This window comes from Scyliorhinus torazame, chromosome 12 (genome assembly GCF_047496885.1).
Source record: "Scyliorhinus torazame isolate Kashiwa2021f chromosome 12, sScyTor2.1, whole genome shotgun sequence".
Classification (NCBI taxonomy): domain Eukaryota; kingdom Metazoa; phylum Chordata; class Chondrichthyes; order Carcharhiniformes; family Scyliorhinidae; genus Scyliorhinus; species Scyliorhinus torazame.
In genome coordinates, this window is record NC_092718.1 from 201260468 (window position 1) to 201273018 (window position 12551).

Consider the following 12551-nt stretch of genomic DNA (forward strand, 5'->3'; position numbering starts at 1 on the left):
TATTGACACTCCTACCCTTGTTGCCGCAGATAAGGCCACTTCAACCTGGAATTGTGACAATGAAAGCATATGACCTATGCCTGACATGCAAAGGTCCAGCCAGAGCAGAGATCTATGTTTCAGATATATTCGATTTTGAGCTGGACTTTATTCACAAGGTAAGTTCATTGTGGATATGCAAAGACAATGAAAAGAGTGGTGCTAAGCTATTACTACTTCTGAGCATGATGTGCAGATGCCGGCGTTGGACTGGGTTGGGCACAGTAAGAAGTCTTACAACACCAGGTTAAAGTCCAGCAGGTTTGTTTGGAATCACTAGCTTTCAGAGCGTAGCTTCTTCATCAGGTGAGAGTGATAAAGGAGCTACACTCCGAAAGCTAGTGATTCCAAACAAACCTGTTGGACTTTAACCTGGTGTTGGAAGTCTTCTTGCTGTACTTCTGAGCAGTTTAAATTATTTTCTGATGGAATAAAAGTTATAATCTCATATCCAAACATGAGAGAAATTAAGGTTCCTTGTGCTTAACTTCCTTGGGATCATCATATTTTTGTAATCTAAACTTAATTGAACAGTTCTGAAGCCTGCACTTAAATCAGTAGCACTTTGATGGGTGGGGTATTTCAAGGAGAAAATCTCAGCCAACAAATGGTGTAAAGAAACCAAAAAGAAAATGCTGGAAAATCTCAGCAGGTCTGGCAGCATCTGTAGGGAGAGAAAAGAGCTAACGTTTCGAGGCCAGATGACCCTTTGTCAAAGCTTGTCTAAATCCAGGATTCTGACATTAACTGGAACAGACTTTCCAATTTCAACTTGGAGGTTTGGATGATGAAACAACTCATTTAGTTACAAACTCTCGCCCATTTTCCAACCAGGCCCCATTTAGACTTCTTTACACCATTTAATGGTGTAATGGCTTTGACAAAGGGTCATCTGGACTCGAAACGTTAGCTCTTTTCTCTCCCTACAGATGCTGCCAGACCTGCTGAGATTTTCCAGCATTTTCTTTTTGGTTTTAAGATTCCAGCATCTGCAGTAACTTGCTTTCATTAAATGGTGTAAAGAAGTCTAAATGGGGCCTGATTGGAAAATGAGCGAGAGTTTGTAACTAAATGAGTTGTTTCATCATCCAAAACTACAGGTTGAAATTGGAAAGTCTGTTCCAGTTAATGTCAGAATCCTGGATTTCTTCAAGAAACCCTTGTTGAACAGATACTTTCGTTGCATGAATGTAAGCTTGCAGGCAGCTTCTCCAATTGTCACCTTAGAGTGAGTATCGAACAAGATTCAGATGGTGTAATTGTTTTGAGAAAGGCATTTTATGAAGACCAACAAAAAATATCAGAACTGAAATTCATATGTCTTTCGAAGATTATGGGTGGGATTTTCTGGCCCCACCCACCAGCAGGATCCTTCAGTCTCGCCAAAGTTAACAAACCTTTGGCAGGCTTGCCACATTCTGCACGGCAGGAACCAAAGCGCCAGGGCCAGAAAATCCCAACCTTTCATGATTTGTTTTGCAGCAGGAGCTATATAGTTTTATATAAACTTTCACCACGTACTACTGCTAGGATGCTCAAGCTTGAGGGCCTAAAAACCATCTCCTGGCCTGCCTAATGGCTGGCTCCTGATCTGCTACCTCAAAAGCTGACTTTTCTCATACACTGACTCCCACCCTATTCACCCACTGGTAAGGGTTGGTACTGTCAATTCGGGTACAAACAAGGAAGTCTAAAGGTAAAGTGTAAACTGAGAGAGGAGAGACTTAAAGGAACCTACAGGAGGAGAAAACAGGAGTAAGATGAGGGGAAAAAACAAGTGAAGGGAAATGAAAGAGATAAAACAAGGAAATATGGAGCAGGGAAACATATTAAAGCTAAGGATGAGGAAGAGGAGCAGGGTCAACGGATAAGAATAATGGGAATATTGAGGAAATTCTCTAAATTCGACATGCCAGTGGGAAGGAAGCTTTAACCATCGGCTGTGCACATTGAGAGATTGTAGGCATCCTGCTCTAAATTCCAATATGTGTGCTTGATGGATTGTTTTCCTCACCGCTTATTGATACAATCTAATCATTCTTTGGTGAAGTTCAACCTGAAGAAATTTGCATACTTCATAAATGTTGAAATTTCACTTGGAATTTTAGAAGCTGTGTAACGGTATCCAAAGGCAGAATCTTCTGTTCCCGCTGGTGGTGCGCTTTGAGGTGGGAGGGCATGTAATTAGGTGGGATGTTGGGGAACCAGAACCCCATCTCCTCTGCCAGAATTAAGTTCTAGGTGGGAAGGCCCATTGTCAATCTTTCTCTCGGCTGCCTGTTGGGCCCATAATGCCAATTTAATGACCACTTAAGGGCCTCACCCCACAGATACCAGAATTAACCCAGTGGTGGGTAAAACTGCAGCCATCTTGTCGCTTCCAGTGGCCAGCAGTTCTCCATAAGTTAAGACTTCTGCACTTGGGATCTTGATCCTGGGGTAATATGCACCCAGCCGACCTCACCACAGCCTTGTGGTGCAGTGGACCTTGATGAAAAGAGGTAGTGCAAGTCTCTCACCAGCTCTCCAGCCAGAAGGAGAGACCTTCAACACCTCAACGAGATTCCGTCTCATGTCTCTCAACTTGCAATCGATTAAAGGTGGAATTCACATTGGAATGGGATGGGATAAATATGGTTTTGCATAGAACCAGCAAATCAACTGATTTTCTTCGCTTGTGAATCTTGTGTGCTACTGACACTATTTAATGTGAACAGATCCAAAATCTCAAATTGTCCAAACTAAAGAAGAATGTTTGATGTTGAACATTCTGCATGGGGTGGAAAATAGATACTTTGTAAATCACGACATTTTCCAAAACTTTTCAATTTTCAGAACAATTACTGACTTAGATAAACATGCTGCAAGTTACTTAATTAGAGCTGTGGCTTTGGGTCAAACCACTCTTGTGACAACTGCCAGAGACAAAAATGGTCGAAAATTGAGCTCTGCTCCACGTCAGGTTGAAGTGAGTGAGCTTCCTTTTACTATCATGAATACGAGTTAGCTAGCATTGGCATATTCTATCCAATTCAACACAATGCAAACAGTAATAGATTTGAACACCCTGTGAATTTCAATAGAATGACGTTTTCCTTCTTCAACAGCAAAGTATCAGTGCCTATGTCCAAAGGAATATTTATGATAATTACTTCTGAAGAAAAAGGTGCAGATTTTTCTCCAGTATACCAAGTTGGGTGGAATATAGAGACAGTGGGAAAATAGAACAAGGAGGCCCACGCCCACTTAAATTTTTCTTCTGGTACAAAAACTGCTGGCTACTTCTTCATTACCCTCTATCATGTAAATAATGGTAGGAACCGTGTCGAACTCTGCACCCAGTTTCCCTGCTTGGGGGAATGCTGGCCATGTGCCATGGGATAGGGACAGAAACAGTAACACATTGGACTCTCCCTCTTAACTCAAAAAATTCTGATGAGGTCATCCCAACCTGAAATGTCAAATCTGTTCTTGTCCATCGATAGGTATTTCCATCATTGTTTTTATGTCCAGCATCTGCAGTATTTTGCTTCTGTTTCAATCATAGAACCATGTTGCTTTCTAAATCAGTGACATGGGTTAATACATTTGAACGTGTGTGCAGGTTTTTTTGTCTGTAAAATTTAGAAGATGAATTAGAAAGGGTGGCACAGTGATCAGCCCTGCTGCCTCACAGCGCCAGGGACCCGGATTCAATTCGGGCCTTGGGTGAGTTTGAACTTTCTCCCCGTGCCCGTGTGGATTTCCTCCGGATATTCCAGTTTCCTCCCACAGTCCAAAGATGTGCAAGTTAGGTGAAGTTACGGGGAGAGGGCGGGGACTGGGTTGAGGTAGGATGCTCTTTCAGAGGGCCGGTGCAGACTCGATGGGCCAAATGGCCTCCTTTTGCACTGTAGGAATGCTATGGTTCTATGGAATGAGGATTTATAAGATTGCTAATCTATAATTTACATTGGCTTCAGGTATTCCCACCTTTTAGACTAATCCCACGCAAAGTGACATTGATCATTGGTGGCATGATGCAGGTTAGTAGCCATAAGTAAATTCATACACGCTTTCTTTATTGCATGAATACAGGATTTATGGACGCGTTGTTATGATATGGGGCCAAACATTTCTGGATTGTAGCTTAAAATGAACATAAAAAGGATTAGGAGTCAGTGTACAGTTTTAATTGACATGATTTAGCACCCTTCCCATGAACCTGGGCACCATCATGAGAACCTGTCACTGTCACCACAGTTATGATGAGATGTCATACCCCCATAGTGTGAGAGCTCTTCACTCCTTAGTTCTGGTCGTCCCCAAACCAAGAGGCTGTGTGGGCATCCCCACCTTTTTGGCCCATGCAGATTGTGACCATGACCCAAGCTCCTATCTCCTCCAACTCTGCGGGTTGCCCATTGCCTTGACCTCCTCCTCATCCCAGGAGATGTGGCACTCCCCCATCTCCTCCTGGCCCAGCTGGTCTCCCTCTACAGCCCCAAATTATTGAGCGCGCAGCAGTCCACTATTATGCGGGACCGGGGGGTTCTGGAGGGCACCCGCTGACAATGCAGGCACCAGAAACGCCTCTAAAGCAGTTCTATCACCTATTCGACCAGCATATGCATTGACACATGAGCCTTATTGTAGCGAATCTCCGCACATGTTTGTGGCCTCCATACTGGTGTCATCAACCACTTCTGAATGGGTACCCCCTGTCTCCAAGGAGCCATCCCTCTAGCAGCTGCTCTCCCTCAAAACTCCTGGGATCAGTGAGAACCCTAAGATGTAACTGTCATGAATGCTTCCCGGGAAAGGGTCACACCTGCATTGTGGCCACAAATGAGTTGGACATTGACGGAATGGACCTTAGGGTTCATGAATGGCGCTGTATGACACTGTGGAGACCATTGGGCCATGTGAGTGCAGTCTATCACACCCTGCACCTGGGGCATACCTGCTAAGTGGGTGAAGGTCATGGTCCAGGTGTCCTGGCTCGCCTGGTCCCAGCCCAAGTTTATAAAAATATGGGTCCTCGAATAAAGGACATCTGTTACCTGCCTTATGCATTTATGCGTGGCTGACAGGGAAATGCCATTCAGGCTGCTGGTGTTGCCCTGAAATGAGTCACTTGCATAGCCATTCAGAGCGGTGGTAACTTTAAGGGTCACAGGCAGTGGGTGTCCTCCCATTTCATGAGATGCCAGCTCTTGCAGCACCTGGCAAAGATGGTCCACTGTTGCCTTGGACAGATGCAGTCTTCTCCAGCACTGAAGCTCCAACATCCGACGTTGGAAGATCCTTTGCCGGTAGTGTCTCCTATGAAATTCCACCATCTGTGGTGCTGCTCCCGGAATAGCTATGGGCACAGCCTCCCCCTCCTATGAAGCAGCACGTAAGACCATAAGCAATAAGAACAGGAGTAGGCCGTTCGAGCCTACTCCACCATTAATAGGATCATGGCTAATCCAATGTTCCTCACATCCACTTTCCTGCCCTTTGCCCATAAACCTCGATTCCCTTACTGATCAAGAACCTATCTATCTCAGCCTTAATATACACAAGGACTCAGTCCCCACAGCCCTTTGTGACAAGACTTTCCAAAGACACTCAACCCTCTGGGAGAATAAATTCTCTTCATCTCAGTCTTAAATTGGCACCCCTTATTCTGAGACTATGCCCTCTGGTCCTAGACTCTACCATGAGGCGAAACATACTCTCAGCCCCTGTCAAGCCCCTTAAGAATCCAATGTGCTTCGATGAAATCACCCCATATTCTTAAAAATTACAATGAGTAGAGTCCAAACCTGTCTACCCTTTGCTAATAAGAAAATTGCTCTATACCGAGGATTATTGTAGTGAAGCTTCTCTGTACCACCTCTAATGAAATAAGATGGGCTGAATTCTCCGCCGTTGGGATTCTCCGTTTTGCCGGCAGCCCAGGGGGTTTCCAACGGCGTGGGGCTGCTCCACAATGGGAAACCCCATTGATCAGCTGGCGAAGCAGAGAATTCCGACGGCGTGCAGCGGGACGGAGAATCCCGGTCGATATTTCTTTAAATAAGGGGACCAAAACTGCTCGCAGTACTCCATCCGTAACTTGTACAGTTTCAACAAGACGGCCCTACTCTTATACTCCAACCTCCTTGAATTAAGGACCAACATTCTATTAGCCTTCTTGATTATCTGCTGCACCTGTGTGCCAACCGTGTGTTTTGTGCACACGTACCCCCAAGTTGCTTTGTGTTGCAGCTTTCTGCAGTTTTTCCACATTTAAAATTGTTCTCCCTTCCAAAATGACGATTTTGCATTTTCCCACATTGTACTCCATTCAACAACGTTTTGCCCACTTACTTAACCTATCAATATCTCTTTGCAAACTGTTTGTATCCCTCTCACAATTTGCCTTTTCACCTATTTTTGTGTCATCTGCAAATTTGGCTACAATACATTTGCTTCCTTCCTCCAAGTCATTAATATGTATTGTAAACAGTTGCGGTCCCAGCACTGATCCCTGTGGAGCCCCACTGGTTACAGGTTGCCAACCTCAAAATGAACCCCTTATTCCCACTCACTGTTTTCTGCCCATTAGCCAATTCTCTAACCATGCCAATATACTACCTCCAACACCATCTTATCATTATACCTTTTGTAAGGTACCTTGTCAAACGGCTTCTGAAAGTCCAGATAGGACACATCTACTGGTTCCCCTCTATCCATTCTGGTTGAGACTTCCTCAAAAGTCTCTAATAAATTAGTCAGACACGATTTCCCTTTCATGAAGCCATGCTGACTTTGCTTGATTAAATTATGATTTTCCACTTCCGGTGGCGGCCATGGAGGAGTAGGTCGCACATTTGACAGCTCCCGCCTGTGACGGACCTTTGGACCTTTTACCCCCAGTTTTTTCCAGATTTTATGGGATAAATCGGTGAAGAGTGAGACAGTGAGGAGAAATCCCCCTCCGGTGTATGGAGAATTGGACCAGAAGTGGCCGTGTGAGAAGACAAAGTCCTATAAGGAAGAAGCGAGCAGAGCCGGTAATGCGGGAAAGCATGGCGGAGAGCAAGGGCCGCGGCGAGACGGCACAGTGGTCGACGGAGCAGCTGGTGAGGTTTTTCGAAGATTGTTTCGCCAAGCTGAAGAAGGACACGCTGGACTCGATTAAGGCTTCGATTGATCAAGTTGTGCAGAATCAAGAGACCCATGGGAGAGCAATCCAGGAGGTGGAGAAAAAGGTGTCTGAGCACGAGGAAAACATAACCGTGCTGGAAACCAAGGTGGAGATGATGAACGACCGCCAGAAACAAATGCAAGAGAAGCTGGAGGACCTGGAGAACTGGTCCAGGAGGCAGAATCTTAGAACTGTCAGCCTCCCTGAAAGCAGTGAGGGATGCAAGGGCTTATGTGACAGACATGTTGGAGACGTTGATGGGGGCTGAGGCGTTCCCTCGGCCCCTGGAAGTGGATAGAGCGCACAGAGCCCTCGCGAAGAAGCCCCGAGCGAACGAGCCGCCGAGGGCAATGGTGGCACGCTTTCACTGATTCCTGGACAAGGAACATATTCTGCGGTGGGCCAAGAAGGAACGGAGCAGCAAGTGGGAGAATTGTGAGCTGCGCATTTATCAGGACCTGGGCCGGCGAGCTGGGTTTAATCGGGCAAAAACGGCCCTCTTTAAGAAGGGGGTGAAGTTCGGGATGTTGTACCCAGCCTGTCTGTGGGTCACACATGAGGAACGGGACTTCTACTTCGAAACACCAGACAAAGTATGGACTTTTATTAAAGAAAAAAGGCTGGAGGCGAACTAAAAGACACTGAAGCCTTGGAAAGTACCGTGGTGGCGATTTGTTGTGCTGGGCTGTATAAGCATAAGTAGTGTTATGTGTGAAAATGGGCTGTTTTGATGGCTAAAGTTAACTTTGTCTCTTACAGGGAGTTGGTTAGAGGTGGTCTTTGGGGCTGGTTCTATTTTTGGGTGGTTTTTATTCTCTAAAGTGGCTGTTTCTTCACTTTTTTCTGATGTTTGTTTACTGGGGAATTTGATGCTTTTAATATGTTTGTCCAAGTGGGGGGAGAGGGGAGAGAACAATGGGGAGACAGACTGCTTGGTGCCATGGGCAGGCGCTATCAAGTCAGCATGGGTCAGCTGACTCACGGAAGCACAGTGAGGGGCGAGTAGGTGTTAAGCTGGAGCTTGACTTGGGGGGTTGGGTTTCTAGTGCTGTTGCTAGGGGGGGGAGGGAGAGGGGTGGTGCTTTGCTGACAGGGGAGGAACGGTTATTAGGGGACAAATGGGAGGTCGGGAACGGCGAATGCATGAGGGGGGGCTCGAGGAGGCGGAAGGCGCAAGCTAGAGGCTGGCCTAAAAAGGATGATGGCTAGTCGGAAGGGGGGGGGGGAGGAGAAGCCCCCCGACCAGGCTGATTACATGGAACGTCACAGGGATGAATGGGCTGGCCAAGAGGGCTCGCATGTTTCCGCATTTGAGGGGACTGAAGGCGGACGTGGCAATGCTACAAGAGACACACCTAAAGGTTATAGACCAGACGAGACTGAGAAAGGGGTGGGTTGGTCAAGTATTCCACTCGGGGCTGGACTCAAAGACTAGGGGGGTAGCGATCTTGATCAATAAACGAGTGGCATTCGAGGCAGGAAGAATCGTGTCAGACATGGGGGTAGGTACATAATGGTGAGTGGGAAGCTGGACGGGGTGCGGGTGGTACTCGTGAACATATATGCTCCGAATTGGGACTATGCGGAATTTATGAGGCGGGTGTTAGGTAAGATCCCAGACTTGGAGTCACATAACCTGATTACGGGTGGAGATTTTAACACAGTCATTGATCCGGAATTGGACCAGTCAAAATCCAGGACAGGGAGGAGGCCGGCCGCGGCAAAGGAATTGAAGGGGTTTATGGAACAGATGGGGGGAGTAGACCCATGGAGGTTTGCACGGCCAAGGGCGAAGGAGTTTTCTTTTTTCTCACATGTTCACAAGGTATACTCTCGCATCGACTTTTTTTGTCCTGAGCAGGGCGCTAATACCGGGGATACTTAGTACTCGGCAATCATAGTGCCGGGTCATGCCCCACATTGGGTCGATCTACTGGTTAGTGTGGAGAGAGGACCATGCCTGCTGTGGAGACTGAATGTGGGGTTGCTAGTGGACGAAGCGATCAGTGGGCGGGTTAACAAGTCCCTCCAGAACTACCTGGAAACAAATGATATGGGGGAGATCTCTGCAGTGACGGTTTGGGAAGCTTTGAAGGCAGTAGTCAGAGGGGAATTAATCTCGATACTGGCCTACAGAGAAAAGGCGGAACGGGCTGAGAGGGATAGGTTAGTTGAGGAGATACTCCAGGTTGACAGGAGATACTCAGAGGCCCCAGACGCGGGGCTACTGAGGGGGCCACGGAAGTTATAGGCAGAGTTTGGGCTGTTGACCACAGGGAAAGCAGTGGAACAGTTGAGGAAGGGGAGCGATTTATGAGTACGGGGAAAAGGCAGGCAGAATGTTAGCTCACGAGGGAGATAGGGAAAGTAAAAAACAGAGGCGGGAATACAGTCCTGGACCCAGTGGGGGTGAATGAGGTGTTTAAAGACTTTTATAGTAAATTATATGAGTTGGAACCACCGGCTGGGGTGGTGGGGATGAGACAGTTTTTGGATCAGTTGAGGTTTCCGAGGGTAGATGAGGATCTGGTGGAAGTGCTGGGAGCCCCAATTGAGATTGAGGAAATAATTGAGGGGCTGGAGGGCATGCAGTTGGTCAAGGCCCCGGGGCCTGACGGCTATCCAGTGGAATTCTATAAAAAGTTTTCAGAGATATTGAACCCACTGCTGGTGAGGCTATTTAATGAAGCAAAAGAGAAGGGAGTCCTCCCCCCAACAATGTCGCAGGCCGCAATTTCATTGATCCTGAAATGGGAGAAGGATCCGGAGCAGTGCGGGTCATACAGGCCAATTTCTCGACTGAATGTGGACACCAAACCGCTGGCTAAGATACTGGCCACAAGGATAGAGGACTGTGTCCCGGGGGTGATAGGGGAAGACCAGACAGGATTTGTTAAGGGCAGGCAACTCAAAGCCAATGTTCGAAGGCTTCTAAATGTTGTTATGATGCCCTCAGACGGAGAGGAGGTGGAGGTAGCGATGGATGCGGAGAAGGCTTTTGATCGGATGGAGTGGAATTACCTGTGGGAGGCGCTGGGAAGGTTTGGGTTTGGTATGGGCTTTATTGACTGGGTGCAGTTGCTCTATCAGGCACCAGTACGAGTGTGCGTACGAACTAGCTGGGGTCGGGGTACTTTAAACTACATCGAGGGACGAGGCAAGGGTGCCCCCTCTCCCCGTTACTGTTTGCTCTGGCCATAGAACCATTGGCCATGGGGCGTTAAGAGCCTCTAGGAACTGGAAAGGGCTGGTTCTTGGGGGGAGGGGGAGGGGGGCGTGGAGCACCGGGTCTCGCTTTATGCAGATGACCTGCTCTTGTATATTTCAGACCCGTTGGAGGGGATGGGGGAAGTAATGCGAATCCTGGGGAAATTTGGCAATTTTTCGGGGTATAAATTGAACATGGGGGATAAGCGAGATGTTTGTGATCCAGGCAAAAGGACAGAAGAGACTGGGAGAGCTGCCGCTTAGAATGGTAGGAAGGAGCTTTCGGTATCTGGGAATCCAGGTGGCCCGGGAATGGGAGGCACTGCACAAGTTAAACCTATCCTGACTGGTAGAACAAATGAAAGGGGACTTTAAGAGATGGGACATGCTCCCGCTATCACTGGTGGGAAGGGTACAGACTGTGAAAATGAAGGTCCTCCCCAGATTTCTGTTTGTCTTTCAGTGCATCCCCATCTTCATCCCAAAGGCCTTTTTCAAGCGGGTGAATAAGGTTATTTCGGGCTTTGTGTGGGCGGGTAAAACCCCGCGAGTGAAGAAAGTGTTGCTGGAGCGCAGTCGGGGGGAGGGTGGGGTTGGCGCTGCCGAACCTCTGCAATTACTACTGGGCGGCTAATAAAGCCATGATTAGGAAAGGGGGGGTGGGGGGGTGGAGGTGTGGGAGCAGGTGGAGGCAGCGTCATGCAAAGTCACAAGTTTGGGAGCACTGATATCTGCACCTCTTCTGTTTTCGCCGGCCCGATACTCCACAAGTCCGGTGGTGGTGGCAGCTCTGAGAATCTGGGGGCAATGGAGGAGATATAAGAGAGTGGAGGAAGCATCGGTTTGGACCCCGATTTATAATCATCATCGGTTTGTACCGGGTAGGCTGGATGGTGGGTTCCAGAGATGGCAAAGGGCAGGAATTAGAAGGATGGGGGATCTATTTATAGACGGGAGCTTCCCCAGCTTGAAATCTTTGGAGGATAAATTTGAATTGCCAGAAGGGAATGGGTTTAGGTATTGTAGGTGCGAGACTTCCTGAGAAAGCAGGTTCCGGCCTTTCCGCTGCTGCCGCCACGGGGGATACAGGATAGAGTAGTCTCCAGTACCTGGGTGGGAGAGGGGAAAGTATCGGATATTTAACAGGAGCTTTCGGAAGCGGAGGAAACTCCGGTGGAGGAGCTTAAGGGCAAGTGGGAGGACAAGCTAGGTGGAGAGATAGAGGCGCGTCGGTGGGCGGATGCCCTAAGCAGGGTTAATACGTCCTCATCATGTGCCTGATACAATTTAAGGTAGTCCACCGGGCACACGTGACAGTGGCTAGGATGAGCAAGTTTTTCGGAGTAGAGGACAGGTGTGCGAGGTGCGCGGGAAGCCCAGCAAATTATGTCCACATATTTTGGGCATGCCGAAGCTTAGAGGGTTTTGGCAGGGTTTTGCTAAGGCAATGTCCATGGTACTAAAAGCACAGGTGGTGCCGAGTCCGGAGGTAGCGATCTTTGGAGTGTCGGAAGAGCCGGGAGTTCAGGGAGCGAAAGAGGCCGACGTCTTGGCCTTTGCCTCCCTGATAGCCCGGAGACGAAACTTGTTAATGTGGAGGTACTCGAAGCCCCCGAGTGTAGAGACCTGGGTTAGTAACATGGCTGGGTTTCTCAATCTCGAGAAAACAAAGTTCGCCTTAAGAGGGTCAATGGTTGGGTTCACCCGGAGGTGGCAGCCGTTCATCGACTTTCTCGGGGAAAATTAAAATGTTAGCAGATGCAGTATTCCTGGGTGGGGGGGAGGGCCGGATTGTTGTTTTATGGTTTGGGTGTGTGAAGATTGGGATGGGGGTGGAAATGTTTGTTATACCATGTTCATGTCATTGTTATTGTTATTATTATAAAATCTTTCAAATACATTAATAAAAAAAATGTTTTTTTAAACTGCTATTCATTTCATAACAATTGATTCCATAACAATTAGCTGTTAGGCTAATCAGCCTATAGTTACCTGTTTTTTTTATTACCTCTCTCCCTTTTGTGAATAGTCATGTCATATTTGTAGTGTTCCAATCCTCCGGTAGTTCTCAAGAATCCAAGGATTTGGGGAAAATTGCAAATAATGCATCCACTATCTCTGGAGTTACTTCTAGGATCCTTGGATG

At 47.5% G+C, this 12551-nt stretch overlaps 1 protein-coding gene across 1 annotated transcript in view; it reads left to right on the forward strand.

The window, feature by feature from the left end:
• Positions 1 to 12551, forward strand: part of LOC140387123 (nuclear pore membrane glycoprotein 210-like) — a 227860-nt gene that overhangs the window by 169739 nt on the left and 45570 nt on the right. Inside the window, exons 21-24 of the mRNA XM_072470134.1 lie at positions 30 to 158; positions 1140 to 1267; positions 2875 to 3007; positions 4002 to 4064. Of these exons, the coding sequence (XP_072326235.1) occupies positions 30 to 158; positions 1140 to 1267; positions 2875 to 3007; positions 4002 to 4064 (453 nt within the window). The remainder of the gene's footprint in view (positions 1 to 29; positions 159 to 1139; positions 1268 to 2874; positions 3008 to 4001; positions 4065 to 12551) is intronic.